At 39.0% G+C, this 14805-nt stretch overlaps 1 protein-coding gene across 4 annotated transcripts; it reads left to right on the forward strand.

Moving 5' to 3' along the window:
- Positions 1 to 119: 119 nt before the first annotated feature.
- trappc13 (trafficking protein particle complex subunit 13) lies at positions 120 to 14731 on the forward strand. Of its 4 annotated transcripts, none has more exons than XM_088629288.1 (13): positions 120 to 244; positions 2698 to 2766; positions 4298 to 4397; positions 4585 to 4669; positions 4862 to 4989; positions 5146 to 5218; positions 5645 to 5689; positions 7397 to 7414; positions 10007 to 10140; positions 10831 to 11029; positions 12487 to 12587; positions 13485 to 13635; positions 14432 to 14731. In XM_088629288.1, the coding sequence occupies exons 1-13, from the start codon at positions 160 to 162 to the stop codon at positions 14537 to 14539; spliced, it is 1296 nt and encodes a 431-aa protein (XP_088485414.1). In that variant the 5' UTR covers positions 120 to 159; the 3' UTR covers positions 14540 to 14731. The 4 variants fall into 4 exon arrangements, with proteins under 4 accessions (XP_088485414.1, XP_088485415.1, XP_088485416.1 ...); XM_088629289.1 differs by having other exon boundaries at positions 13488 to 13635; XM_088629290.1 differs by lacking the exon at positions 7397 to 7414.
- Positions 14732 to 14805: the final 74 nt, after the last annotated feature.

The raw sequence follows: 14805 nt of genomic DNA on the forward strand, positions 1-14805 counted from the left end.
CACAGAATTTGCTGACGTCGTGAACCCCAGTACCCTGTGTGCGTGTTAATGAAGCTCTGCCGGGAGACACTAAAACCCCAATTTAAAAAAAAGGAAAAAGAAACGCGTAATCTTGTCCGCACTGTTTGTTCCTATTTGCTCTCCGTACACTGTTCTGCAATGCAGGTGAAGGTTCACAGGTTAACACAAACAGGGAAGATGGATGTCAACCAGGCCAAACAAGAGCATTTGCTGGCTTTAAAAGGTAATATTTTCGGGGTTTTTTTATTGACATTGAAAAAAACAATTGTATTATCTATATTTTTTATGCGTCCAAGGAGTGAGTTTAATTATTATGGTTAATTTGACTAGAACTTTATTACGGCCCCAACATAAATCCGCAATCGGTGTTCCGTCCGTAAACAGATAGCCAAGACAATTGCCTTTATTTAAAACAACCATGCATGAGTTTATAATATTTTGCGTTGTTTGATGTCAAGTCTTATGTCTCTGAAAATATATGTGTATTGTCCGAAAGTCTAATGGACTAATGTGTCTCGCATGGTTAGAGTCGTACAAAGTCCCGAGAAGTTTTTTTTTTCTAAACGCCAAACATTGTTTTAAGTCAAATCTAAAATAAATATGCCCTTCGCGTTAATGATACTATGGATCAGACATAGTATATGTGGAACAAATTCTTCATTATAAAAGAAAAGGACGAGAGGGATGACTTTTCATTTTTTTGCAGGTGATGCGCAGTTAGCTGTTAACGGGATATATAATTTGATACGTAAGTTGTTAGGGAGCTGGTCATTCGCGGTGACTCAAGGATGGAGGTTTCGGCTGCTTTACTGTGATTGTTACCTGATCTTTTCACACCTTCACCATAATTCCGCTTCAGGTATTCTCAGCTGCCCCGCACTGGAAACTGGAAACCGACCAATTTGACAGATTTCTTGGTGTCCTTGAAATCCATAAGGATCGTCAGTTAAAGAAACACCGAAACCAAGTTCGGTAATTGCGTTCCGTGGATGAGCTAGTGATAGAATGGATGTAGTCTTGCATTACAAGAATCGTCAAGGTAACCTACACGATGTGTTGGAAATAGCCGAAAGGGCATTGGAAGATTTTCCCTGTGCTCCTTTGCCAAGATTTGTCCCCTGGTTCCCAGATGATGCCAGCAAGCTACCGCTGAAACCCACAACGCGCCCACCAGTTATCTCTCCAGAGGAGGTGGAACAAATCAGGTGTCAGCTGAGCTCTTCAGCTCCTTTGGCGACTTCTCAAAGCTATGACTGCACAGAAGACCTGCTGGAGTTCTGCACGGGTTTTAAGAGGGCGAGAGCTCAAAGGGGCAAGGAGAGGGCGCTGTCTCAGCGCACAGGTTCACCAAACTCCTCAGCAAGTGTTTCGAAAGAAGGAGGAGGGTTTAGAAGGTCATGGAGTGTTTCTCTTCCTGGGAGACTTCAGGAAGTTCTGCCTTTCTCCAGACAGCTCCAGGAAATATTGGAAGGCCTCCAGATCCACTCACTGCAGAGGGCCAAGTGGATAATTGAGGAATCGAACTGCCTCAGAAAAGACATGGAATGGGTTTGGACTGTCCTGAGCAGGGCAGTGAGACATTCCAAACTTCCTTCTTGCAACGCAAATTTTCAACGAGACGTGGGGCAGATTTGGGTTTTCTGTGATATTTTGTATAGTGAATATATTGGAAAGTTTATGAAACAACAGTTGAACTTAACTGGTGAAATTAATTTAGTAGTTCATAAACATGGAACCATTTTTAGCATGTAGTCTTGATGGAAAATGAATGAAAAATGTTTGATACTATGAACTGATTTCTAACACAATAGATGTTTTTCACCTATTTATTGTAATTATTTTTTTGTTAGACTTGTCAAAATAAACGCATCTCTAAATGCCACCCAATGTCCTGTATTAATACAAAGTAAAAATGTATCAAGAGAAATTCCATACAATTGAAAAGCAGCATGACAGAGTTGGGTCTTTTGCACTTTCTGAATATGAAACAATGGGGAAAAAATGGGAATCTTTGTGAACTGGATATTTCAATGCCAGTGATCACAATTGATATTTCAAGAAGAAGGAATATACATAGAGAGAGAGAGCTACGTGAGAGCTTCACCATGTTTTATTATTGTGTGTGAGAGAATTTTGTATTAAAGAGACTGTTTAGCTGAAGTTTGTACAAGGTTGCCTCTTCCACTTAAGCCGGAAAAACAGATTTGGATATTTGTGTCCACTAGTGTCTGCAACCTAAAGCTTAATATTGAATAAAACAAAAGGGAAAAACAGCAGAATATTTCACTATGGCATCACCGGTCTCCAAACGGGTGTGTGGTGAAACACTGAAATTACTGTGTTGGTCAGAGACATGCTGCATTTGGCATCTCATTAAAGACTTGTCTCCTCTCTACTTTTCATACAGAAACAGCTGTGAACTCTTAAGAGTATTAGAGAGAACATAAAGAATGTGCATTGGCATAATTCAAAATTGTTTCATGGTACAGTGGTCAAAATAATACAGACATAAAGCAAATTAATTGGAAGAGTTGCATCTCTTAATTGTTCTAAAGTTGTTCCCATGTGCATTCCATTCTCTTAGGTGTGATACTAGACCAGGCTTTCAGAGAAGCACCATTAATAAAGGTGATGGATCACTCGCAAGTTAATCTGATAATGCCTGTTCTCTTGCAGTGATGCGATTGACAAAACCAACGCTTTTCACAAACACACCGGTGACATGTGAAGACCGAGATCTGCCAGGTACGCAACCCTGACTGAACAAACTGCACTGTACACACAGTACTGAAGGAGTGAGGAGGAAGGTTGGAGGCATTTCAATAAAAGTAGTTATGAGTTGTCTTTTAAAGGGGAACCGCAGTCCCAGTTTCTCAGACAAGTTATTAAATCTTGGTAAAAGAATAAATTAATTGATGGTTGGCGACTGAAAAATTTTACAAATTTCGAATTAAGCACAAAATCATGAATTTTGTAAACTGCTGTAAATCACCAGGGTGTTGCAAACTTGCATTTGAGTTTCCAAGGATTGTGATATGGTGCGGCCCTTCCTGCTCCCTAGTCTCCGTCATGACTAATTTAATGTGATGTACAAGCAAATAAGTACAGGTACAGGTTCTAACATGATCTGCATGCAGAGTCAGCAAGTAAATAGTATTTGGTAAGCAAAACTCTCGAAGGTGAGTACAGAAATTTTTATTGTATTAAAAGAGATGTATTCACAAGTCCGCTTGTTTACAAATTTCTAATACAAGAAATTGTATATGGCCAATAAAGTAATCTTACAGTGTCGTATGGCTGGAATGCGTTACCGTTGCGTCATTCTGAATCGCAGAGCTTTTTTGTGATGTAAATCGAAGGCTTTACAAGTTACTGAGTACATAATACTTTTATTGTGGTTTGAATACATTCATCAATGCGGATTCTTTCTGACTCCAAAATATAAAACTAGCTTTACAGTTCCCCTTTAACAGTCACAGCTACCTGTGACAAAGGTAAAAAACGGTAATAGAAAGGTGTCTTTTGTGATTCTTCTCCAAGATTCCCTGATAATCTCAAAGACCTGACTTCTTTTTAAGAAGGATTATTATTGAATTTCTCAGAATGTAGTGCAGTGTTCCATGGAGTAATAATATACTGCAAGATAGGAGATCTCCTCTTCGTTTGTCCAGGCCTGTCAGAATATCAGGGTTACAAAGTTACCATACCCAACAAACAGGATCTACACACAGGCAGTTGCATCCATCCCTCCGAAAACAAAACTGAATGCATCCATGTGATCCCGAAATAAGTACAGTGATCTTCATGCCCAGATAGAATGGTGCCACAGCTGGAGTGTTCCCAAGCAGGACACTCCACTTCAATAAAACTTTGAAGGTCAAAACAGGTTTCCTGCCACATGGATGATGCAATATTTAATCATACACTTGATGCATTGAAGCATCAGCCCAGATTAAACAGGGTTCGGAATTATGAATGGTACCACTCACTGTGACAGCAGGATTTCCTCACAGCAAAGACCTGTTAGAAACTTAATAAATAGTCTGTACAGTCTAAGATGCTGCTACAGGTATGTGCTGGCCTCTGCCATCATGCTAACAAGTCATGTTGACGCAGTAAATGTCACAGAATCTGGCCAGATTCTGTGTGGTTAAGCGCAGATGAGGCGGTATGGGACGTGTGCCGTTCCTGTGTGCCGGAATGACTTCGGCCCAGCCACCAGCAGCTGCGCCCTCTTGTGGTCAGCTTCTGACAACCGCTCTGATTGCCTTCGCAGGCGACCTTTTCAGCCAGCTAATGAAGGAAGACCCGTCAACTATAAAGGGGGCTGAGACGCTGATGCTCGGAGAGATGTTGACACTTCCACAGAACTTTGGGTAATTTTGTGTTTACTGAACATAACGTTTATTATTTTTCGGTATTTTAACTGGAGTCCCACTCTACAATCTTTTTTTTGTCAGTGTTTGTGTCCAATATCCACATTTTTTTTGATATGCATATATTTTTGCCAGTTTTAAACTGAAGCCTAAGCCTTGCCAAATAATGCCTCTCTTCCTTGCCCAGAAACATTTTCCTTGGTGAAACCTTTTCCAGTTACATCAGTGTGCACAATGACAGCACTCAGGTTGTGAAGGACATATTGGTAAAGGTAAAGATACAGCATTAATTTTTACCTTCAATTTTTACTTCTGATTTCATTTGGAGTTTCATCATTGTTGCCTTGTATTGCTATACCTTAAGGCGACTATTCTAGTCATTTTAAACTAATCAGATTTCCATATAGATCGACACGCTTCGGCATTAAGACGTTTTTTCTTTTTCTTTGCTTTCTAACCTTCAGGCAGACCTTCAGACGAGCTCCCAGCGTTTAAACCTTTCAGCATCCAACTCGACTGTGGCAGAGCTGAAACCGGAGTGCTGTATCGATGACGTCATCCACCACGAGGTTAAAGAAATCGGAACGCACATGTAAGCTGCAGACCCACAATCCGCAAAGGCAGAGAGAGAAAAGCCTGAGTCATTTAACTCATTTAACATTTAACTGAGGCATGACCACGGTTTGGATGTTTCAACATCATTAAAGCTTGTCTCCCCCCCCCCCCCCCCATCTTTTGTTTACTGTAGATTGGTTTGTGCTGTGAGTTACACCACTCAAACAGGGGAAAAGTTATACTTCAGAAAGTTCTTCAAGTTTCAGGTGAGCTCTCAGGTCCTGGGCATTTTCTTGGCCTTTCTTTAACATTCAGGCTGATTTGTAATGCGCATTTATTGGTTTTGCACTCAGAGGTCCAGATTTCACAAACTATTTCACACATCCTCGACAGAAAGAGCGAAGCAATTAGCACAGCAGCCTGATGTGGCCTGATCGGTTTCTGTTAACAGCAAGCATTTCAGTTCTTCGTTTTGAAGACACAACTGGTTTACGCTAACCCTTGTTTTCTTGCATGTATTTTAGTACTTTTCACATTAAGAATCTAGACCAATTCTCTTTTCTTACTTAAGTAGTACCCTGTCATAGCTGGTGGCACATTTCCAAGGCTGAGTGGATGTACAGCTTTTGAGTCTTATGGGTGAGCAAGCTGAGAAACCTGTATTATTCAGTCTGCACTCTTTTTTCACGCAGGTTCTGAAACCACTGGATGTGAAGACCAAGTTCTACAATGCTGAAGTAAGATGTTTTCGAGCATTTTTCTGTGCTTAATTGTCCTCTTTCGATAAGACAGTAGGGTTTTTTGTCATCTGTCGCTCTCCTGTGAAAGTTAGCATTCAGTTTCAGAATAGTGTTGCTTTAGGAAACGATAGGAAAATCTGTATATACTGTACATATAAAAAGATCAAAATGCTCAAACCCATTAGTCAGCTTCCCATTCCAGATGTTTCTTCTGTTTTCTGATGGAATATCGGCTCATGAAAACTCAGCTCGCTGAGTCTGGAATTTATAAGTTCTTGTTGGATCAAAGTCTTCATTTATTCTAGACACACAGTAATACAATTCTGAAGCTGGTGTTGCCATTTATTTTGCTTAGCAATCCATTTTCAGTATTCTACCATCAGTTAAATTGTGTCTGTGTGTTGCAAACAGTACCAACCATTTATTATGTATAAAATTAATTTTTGTTCCTGTCATAATACCTTTCTTTTGTAACTTTTCACTTATCATAATTGTGATATTTGATTAAATTTATTTTAAATATTTAAGTATTTTCATTCATATATTGTGGTTTTTGAGACATCTTTGTTGTGTTCAAATGCTGGTTCTTTTGTAGTTTGGGTTAAAACTTGTTTCTTCACATTACTAAAGTAAAAGTATTCCATCATTATCATACAGAGGCTTTGTAGATCAAAACATCAAAGTTAACCAAACAAAACTGTTATTAGCACTTAATTACATTAAAATATCAAAATATACCCAGAGAGTATTAAAAAAATAAAGAAATGAAAGAAAACACTGTAAAAGCCAAGAATACACTGTGTTGAGGATGAAAGAAGAATAATGTGTTAGTGGAGAACTCTGGCATCATTTACATTTTTCTTGGGAGCTACTTGCTGAATTCTAAAGGTGAGCCTTCCCTAAAACAGTGGATGCTTTAAAGATTTTTTTAAACATACACAAGGTAGCTTCAGGTTTAATAGCAGGAACAGCAGAAGATGTGTACAAGAAAAAACTTGAATTTATGTTGACTGAAAATTTTGAGGAACAGACCGCAAATATCAGACATTAAATGTGCAGTTAGATTTACACCAGACATCTCATTCCGCTTTAGAGCTTTTAATAGTAGGACTTATAGTCTGACTAATATTTAGTGCTTTTCTCCATAAATAGGGTCACTGTATTCCAGTGGAAACATCAGCTGTGATCGGATTATATTTTCTTGGATAGGAGCTATATACTAGAGGCTAGCACCTCCTCTTCTGTAAATGCTTAAAAAGCTAAATAGGGTAAGATTTAAACTTTTAGAGCTCACAAGAATTGGGATTATAAGAGTGGGATAAACAGCTGACTTCAAAGAAATGCATGACATGACTAGACTGAAATGATAAAATAGAAAGTCAATTCAATTGCATGGGAAACTAATATGAAGAGTTAATAGAGAACAAAGTAGAGCATTTTTAAATAGTTTATATGTTTCCATGGAATCCCATTTAGTTACATTTTACATGCAGCATATCATTTTAAAAAGAACTGCTTTTTATTATGATCTTACCTTTTTGTTACAACACAGTGCCTTGTCTTCCCAAACTTCTATTTGTTTGCTTAATAATTATTTAGCGCAAAGGGCTTTTTATTTCAAAATTCGATGTAAAAACATTGTCATTTCCTTTAGCATGTAATCTTCATTCCTCTAATGTTTCTTTGTTTTATTTTCCCCATTAGAGTGACCTCAATTCTGTGGTAATTTATTTTTCTTCTCATTGCCAAAGCCTTCGCTTGTTAATGTTTGCTGCAGCATTAACTGTGTCTGTCTGGAATCGACAAAGTCTGAGAAGGGGGGAGATAATGGAAAAGCATCAAAAGGAATAGGACCGTTCAGTGAAATTCACGTTTTTAAAATGCGAGTGCCTGACGTGAATTCAGTAGTTATAAAAGCACGACTGCTATCTGGCATGTCTGTGATGCATTTGAAAGCTTTTTCATTATTTCGCTGCTGCTTTTTTGTTTCTCTCAATGCTTCCTTGTAATTTTGGCTGAAATTCAATCAAACATAGAAAACATTTCATGGGATGTGGGTGACACGGGTGCTAAAAGGAACAAGACGGGGTTGAATGAGGATTTACAGGTGGAATTGAGTAATTTCAGATTTCATGATTGCTTTAAAGCATGCTCTAACTGATTACAATGGAAATCCTAAGTATAGTTCACACATCTTTGGGCTTTGATTGCACTAGTTGTATACATATATAATGTACAATATTAGAAAATGTTGCAAATGATTTGTAAGTTCATTAATTTAGCAGTTTGAACAGTGCCGTGATTCCTCTGTTATTGCAGATTTTTGACACTGAATGTTTTCAGGTCTTCAACCAAAATCTATTAGATAAAGGGAACCTGAGTGAACAAATTACAATTTTTTTTTACTTATTTCATTTGTTTAATGGACAAAGTTATCCAACACCAACTGACACTGTGTGAAAAGGTAATTGCTCAATTTAAATAGTTAATAGTTAATTTAAATAGTTAAATCAAGGGATAATTTAGAGTCAGCTGATTGAACACAGCCAGGCTTGATTACAGCCCTGCTCAATATAAACCTCACTTATTTTGACCCTTACCATCAGAGTCAAGTTGCCAGCACAAAGATTCAACAAGGAAGTTGTGCCACAATCAATGAAAATACCTGAATAGATCAGAAAAAAAGTTGTTGATATCTATCAGTCTGGAAAGGGTTACAGAGTCATTTCTAAGGCTCTGGGAGTCACCGAACCACAGTGAGAGCCATAATCTCCAAATGGAGAACTCTTGGAACAGTAGTGAATCTTCCCTGGAGTGACCTGCCAGAAGGTCTCCAAGGGCGCAGCATAAAATCATCCAGGAAGTCACAAAGGATCCCAAAAAAAACACATCCTAAGAACTGCAGGCTTCTCTTGCCTCAGCTAAGGTCAGTGTTCATGACTCCACAATCAGAAAGAGACTGGGCAAAAATGGGCTTCATAGGAGAGTAGCAAGGCAGAAACCACTGCTAACCAAGAAGAACATAAATGGTTGTCTCTCATTTGCCAAGAAGCACCTGGATGATCCCCAAGCGTTTTGAGAGAATGTTCCATGGATAGATGAGTCAAAAGTGGAACTTTTTGGACGACCTGGGTCCCATTATGGCTGGCGTAAAGCAAACATAACATTCCACAGTAAGGACATCATACCAACAGTCAAACATGGTGGTGGTAGTGTGATGGTGTGGGGATGCTTTGCTGCCTCAGGACCTGAACGACTTGCTATAATTGAAGGAACCAAGAATTCTGCTCTGTATCAGAAAATTCTTAAGGAGAATGTTCAGTCATCTGCCCGTGAGCTGAGGCGTAGTTGGGTCATGCAGCAAGATAATGATTTGTTTTGGAGTGGTCTAGTCCAGACCTAAACCCAACAGAAATACTGTGGCAGGACCTGAAACGAGCATGTTTCTGAATTAAAGCAATTCTGTGAGGAAGAGTGGGCTAAACTTTCTCCACTGCGATGTGAAAGACTGATCTTGAATTATACTGTAGGAAGCATTTGGTTGCAGTCATTGTAGCTAAAGGTGGAACAACCAGTTATTAAATGTAATTACTTTTTCACACAGGAGATTTGGGTTTTGGATAACTTTGTTTATTAAATAAATGAAAAAATCACAATAAAAAAAGTTGTTTGTTCACTCAGGTTCTCTTTATCTAATATTAGAGTTTGTCTAAAGATCTGAAAACATCCAGTGTGACAAATATGCAATGATAGAGGAAATCAGGATACTTTTTCATGGCACTGTAGCTGTGTGAAAGAGATTCATTTTGGGACCAGGCTACAATATTTCTTATAAATACATTGTCTGTGACTTGACAGGATATGTCTTTTCAGTCATATAACATACTGTAGCTTGATGTTCCTGCTGGTGGTGATTTTCACCAACTGGTTCCAGTTTTTACTTTTTCACAACTTTCATCATTGTTGCCTTTTAACTCACTGCTTGGCAACACCAGGTTTCAGCTTTTGCTAATGAAAAGTCTTCAGCTTAAAGAACACAGCTGAAAAAGGAGACTTAACATTTATAGTGACCAAAACCTTTTTCTCAAGAGAGATTTATGCAGCAAATAATCGACAAAGACGTCTGGAAATGTAATAACCAAAGTAATTCTCGACATCTGTTCCGTTGTTAATTACTAGAGTTTGATTTGCAGGCATGAACTAATCACAGCCCTCTCTTTCTATGAGTGTTACTGTAATACTAATACACAGTTGGTGACAATAAGCCTGAAAACTCCGTGCGTGGAGCTCTGACTGCATGGTTTGACCCTACAGACAGATGAGGTCTTTCTGGAGGCCCAGATCCAGAACATCACCACCTCCCCCATGTTTATGGAGAAGGTGTCCTTGGAGCCCTCAATGATGTACAACGTGACAGAGCTGAACAGCATCTCCACAGGGGAAGAAGGGTGAGCCAGGCTACGTTTGACTGTGTTGAAAAACAGAAAGGAGAAAAAGGTTTTTGATTGTAGAGCATTTGGGTGTGACATTGTGTTTCTCCTTTCTATTTTGTTAACTTACTGATATTTATACTTTCATACCTTGGAAATTTCTTCGTGTCAATTTCTGAGTTGCACGTGTCTTTTTGGTGTATCCATCCATTTTCTAACTGCTTTATCCAGTGCAGGGTCATCAGTCCCTATCCTGGCAAGGCAACAGGTGTGAGGAAGGGTACGGGTTGTCAGTCCATCACAGGGCACACACAGACATGCACACACTCATACCAGTTTTCCCAGAAGTCAGTTAACCTACCAGGATGTCTTTGGACGGTGGGAGGATAAAGGAGCACCCAGAGGAAACCCACACAAACCCAGAGAGAACATACAAACTCCATAAAATGCTAATCACTGCACACCCATACCACATTTTTAATTATCAATTGCCTTTGAACCCATCTGAACCTAATTATTTAACTGAATGGCATGTAAAAAGTACCAGGTGTTGCTTCAGTTTGAGAATGTGGAGGCAGTGGGTTGGTATTCGTACACAATGTCTTCTGCAGGAGTAGCCTGTAGAGAAATTCAAAATTCAAAAAGAAAATTTTAAGAAGAGCAAACGTTTCTTTGGGACTATTTACTAAATGTTTTTTTTTTTTTCAGAATATCCACCTTTGGAAAGATGTCTTACTTGCAGCCCCTGGACACTCGCCAGTACCTGTACTGCTTGAAGCCCAAGCCCGAGTTTGCTGAGAAGGCCGGCGTGATTAAGGGGGTCACAGTGATTGGCAAGCTTGACATAGTGTGGAAAACCAACCTGGGGGAGAGAGGGCGACTCCAGACCAGCCAGCTCCAGAGAATGGTAAATGAAGAGGGGTACAGTGCATCCTGTATCTTGTCTGGTTCCACAGGCGTCCTTGATCTGAAAGGACGGCTTTGTTAGGATAGAAGAGCTGGTGACAGCCACGTCTCCCACTGCAGAATTCTCCTTTCCAGTCACGTAGCAGGCTTCTCTTCACTGTGTAATTGACATTTGTCTGTCCAGACTTCTCGAATGTGTTACACCATCAGCAGAATCTGCAAAATTGTTCTTGTCCTTTAATCTGGTAACTGTCTGAAGTGGAGCAAACTCAAAGGTCAGTACAGCCTCCTGTCTGGGAGAGCTTAATCTGAAGCAGTTCATAGGAAGTAGCAACAGCATAAGATGTGGTATTTATCAGCAACTCTTCCGGAATGTTGCAACTTGGGGAAAAAAAGCCTCAGTCAAATTTTTCTCCAGCATGTGAAATGCATGATCCATAATGCATTTAAAATCTGATCATCGAAATGGCCAGTCTAAGATTTTCCACGTATTTCTAATAATTGCCTTCATTGCATTTGTCCGTTTGTTTTGGGTCATTGCTATACTGTATGGTCAAATTCTACCCAGTAAGTATGGAAACATTTTCTCCTACATAAGCAGACCAAAATGTTTCCGTAAATGTCAGAATATATTTAATCCTTTTTGCTTTTTGCTACCACACTACCAATGTGTGGTAGTTTTTAATTGAATCAACAAAAAAGACGAGCTAGCCAGTTCAATGAGATGAAACATGGAGCATCTCTAGTTTCTTTCTTTCTCCACACGCTAAACTTTCCTTCACTTTTGGAAAGTTTATCTTGGTCTCATCTATCTATAGAATTTAGTTGCAAAACTCTTGTTTCATCATGGTACTTCAGAGGAAATTCTAACCTGGGTTCTCTATTCTTGGTGCTGATGAGAGCTTCACATTTTGCCTGAGAAGATGTTCACAGCTCTTCTATGGGTGAATAGTTAGCCAACAACAAACATCTGACTAACTAAAGATGCCCCTTAGCCAGTTATCCCAATACTTTATTAATGTTGATTCAGATTTAACAATGATCAGATTGATCACTCGATACTTAATATATTTATATAAAACAACATGAGAAATATAAATCAATGTTTGGTAGTTTTGTTATACAGTACTTATTGAAAAAATAAATATTGAAAATTTTGGAACAGTCTTTCTAAACTGAGTTTTTGTGCCAGTGCTAAATTCTCCAATAGTTTTTTGGGTTTCTTGAAGTATAACTCGGCACCTTAAACTTTTGATAGGAGCAAAGAGAAAAAAAATCATTAATAAGCCATAATAAGTCAATGTTGGAGAGTTCTAAACCTGACACCCTAATATAGACTTCTTATAATGGTTGGTTTAAATTATATCTTAAAATGAAGTTACTAGACTACTGTACCAAGTACAGTATACAGGTAAAATTCAGAGCTTTGCAAAACTTTTTTCTGTTTTCCCTTCCAAGGCCCCTGGCTATGGCGATGTGAGGCTTTCTCTGGAGACGATACCAGACACTGTCAATTTAGAAGAACCTTTCAACATTACATGTAAAATAACAAACTGCAGGTAATGGATGTCTTTGTAAACTTTCTCAGAACACACCACACATTCTGTGAAAGGCAACCTGCAATAGTTGTATTTGTCAGCCATGTTTAAGACTGTCATTACTACACGTGTGTATTTTCACAAAATTATGATAATTGAGTGCCAGAACCCCCCTAAGTTTACTTTAAACAGTCTTATACCAGCTCGCTAGGTATCTGACTGCTCTGAATATTCCTTTCCCATAGAACTGTGCTGCTTTTGACAGGCTGTTTATTCACAGCTAAAGACTACACAAAGGTTGATGAGCTCCAGGCCTGAACAAAAAGGTTTCCCTTGTACTTTCTAGAAATTTGGGTAAATTGACAAAAGCGTAAGAAAACCAGACCAATGTACCAGCTAATATACCTCCCCCACTGTATCACATATGGGGTGTTGCATAGGCAGCTGTTTCAGTGGGAGCATCTTGTTCAGAGGACAAACTTGTTTTCGAGTGGGGTGGGGAGTGCTTTATCACATCTACAGAACAATGCACCCACTGGTCCTAGTGCCACTACATAAAAGTACAATCCCAAGAGTAGTAAATAAATTATTGGGAGTAGGGGGAAATTTCAAACTGTTTCGGACATTGAGGACAACGTTTCTCCTCCATTCACATAAATTCTCTTATCTCCAATTTCCCAGAAATTACACCCTTTGTATTATTCCGCATGGTCTTTCCTTGCTAAGCTATATGACGTTAACAGAAGAGTATTAAATAAGCACTGCACTACACAGTGTAACTCATCATTTTGTATTGAACATCCTGTTACCTAGCAAACAACCCAGGTTTCTGCTGCCCTAGCCAGCTTTGAAACAACCATACTCACCGGCTCTTCCTTCGCATTAATGGTCTCCATTGGAATCCTCCGTTTCCCCCAGTAGCGAGAGAACAATGGACCTAGTCCTGGAGATGTGCAACACTGGCTCGATCCACTGGTGTGGAATTTCAGGAAAGCAGCTGGGGAAGTTAAGCCCCAGTTCCTCTCTATACCTCACACTCAGTCCCTTGGCTTCAGTCCAGGGCCTACAGGTAAAAACTCTAAAAGTGTATTTCAACCCTGTTCCAGTTTCCTCCTTTGATCATATGTCCCGTCCTAAATGTTGAACCACCATCTTAAAAAATTACATTGGCATAAATCATGCTGTTTCCCCAACATCTTCAGAAATGGATCTTGCAAAGTCGTACAACTTAAAAGCAACGTCCCACAGTGGAAGCGTGGCATATTTTGAAGTTGTTTAAATGTGAGCTTAAGTCAGTCAGACGTCCACGCAAAACCCAAATGATTAAAAAACAGGGATATGGAAGTGAAGGACAATACAGCCTTGAGACGTTTGTAGAGATAATTTTGGGGTGTCTGTGCCCAATGTTTTATGCATGGTCATGGTGTGCACATACCCTGAAGATGCTAATTGAGAAACGTGCTCATTTTTAAAAGCCCATTCTTTTCATTGGCTGCTTGAATGTTTTTTGGAGGGGGGGTTTTACCCTTTAAAATGTTGTGAAGCATGAAGTCTAGACTAAAACTCAGTGGGCAAGGACAGATCAAAAACCTAGTCTCATGTTTGTGTGACATTCTGCCAACAGTTAATTTCATAAACTTTCTATAAATAAATTAGAAACCCTGTGGTCAGTTTTATACAATATGTATGACAAGTTTGTATCATGCTTGTTTGAAAGGAAAAGACTAATTCATTATGAATTAGACTAGTTCATTATGCATGTGCATTAGTTTAATGTTTCTACACCATTCCCAGTGTTTAAGCTGATTTCATGTGTTAAATGGCTTTTGTGTCACTTTCATTGCATTTGTTTCTCATCCTTGTAGAGCATATCTGGTTTGAGGCTGACGGACACCTTCTTGAAAAGAACTTATGAATATGACGATATAGCACAGGTGTGCGTGGTCTCTTCCTGCTTGAATCGAGAAAGCTAAACTTCATGGCCATGCATGGCACTGACGGATTTCTGTGGACCAACTGTGGAGCTCTCGGCACCAACCCTCACCTTCTTTTATTAAAAGACTCTTTAAAAAATCTTAATGTTTTAAAAGTGGAATGTTTTAGCTTTTCCAAACTGTATCATGATTTTAAGTGTATAAATGTGAATAAAGTCTTATTAAATGTAAGTCAGGTCTATATCCATTTGCAACTTTGTCATGGCTAAATTTCAGAAACATTTGTCTCACCCCCCCCCCAAAGC

The sequence above is a fragment of the Lepisosteus platostomus genome, chromosome 4 (genome assembly GCF_059453375.1).
Source record: "Lepisosteus platostomus isolate fLepPlt1 chromosome 4, fLepPlt1.hap1, whole genome shotgun sequence".
Lineage (NCBI taxonomy): Eukaryota > Metazoa > Chordata > Actinopteri > Semionotiformes > Lepisosteidae > Lepisosteus > Lepisosteus platostomus.

What these genes read in the sequence shown, in the direction of transcription:
- trappc13 (XM_088629288.1), top strand. Translation starts at nt 160, where the DNA reads ATGCAGGTGAAGGTTCACAGGTTAACACAAACAGGGAAGATGGATGTC. An exon ending in GAAAGTTCTTCAAGTTTCAG is followed by an intron (nt 5,219 to 5,644) that starts GTGAGCTCTCAG and finishes TTTTTCACGCAG; the next exon opens with GTTCTGAAACCACTGGATGT. An exon ending in CCAGCCAGCTCCAGAGAATG is followed by an intron (nt 11,030 to 12,486) that starts GTAAATGAAGAG and finishes TTCCCTTCCAAG; the next exon opens with GCCCCTGGCTATGGCGATGT.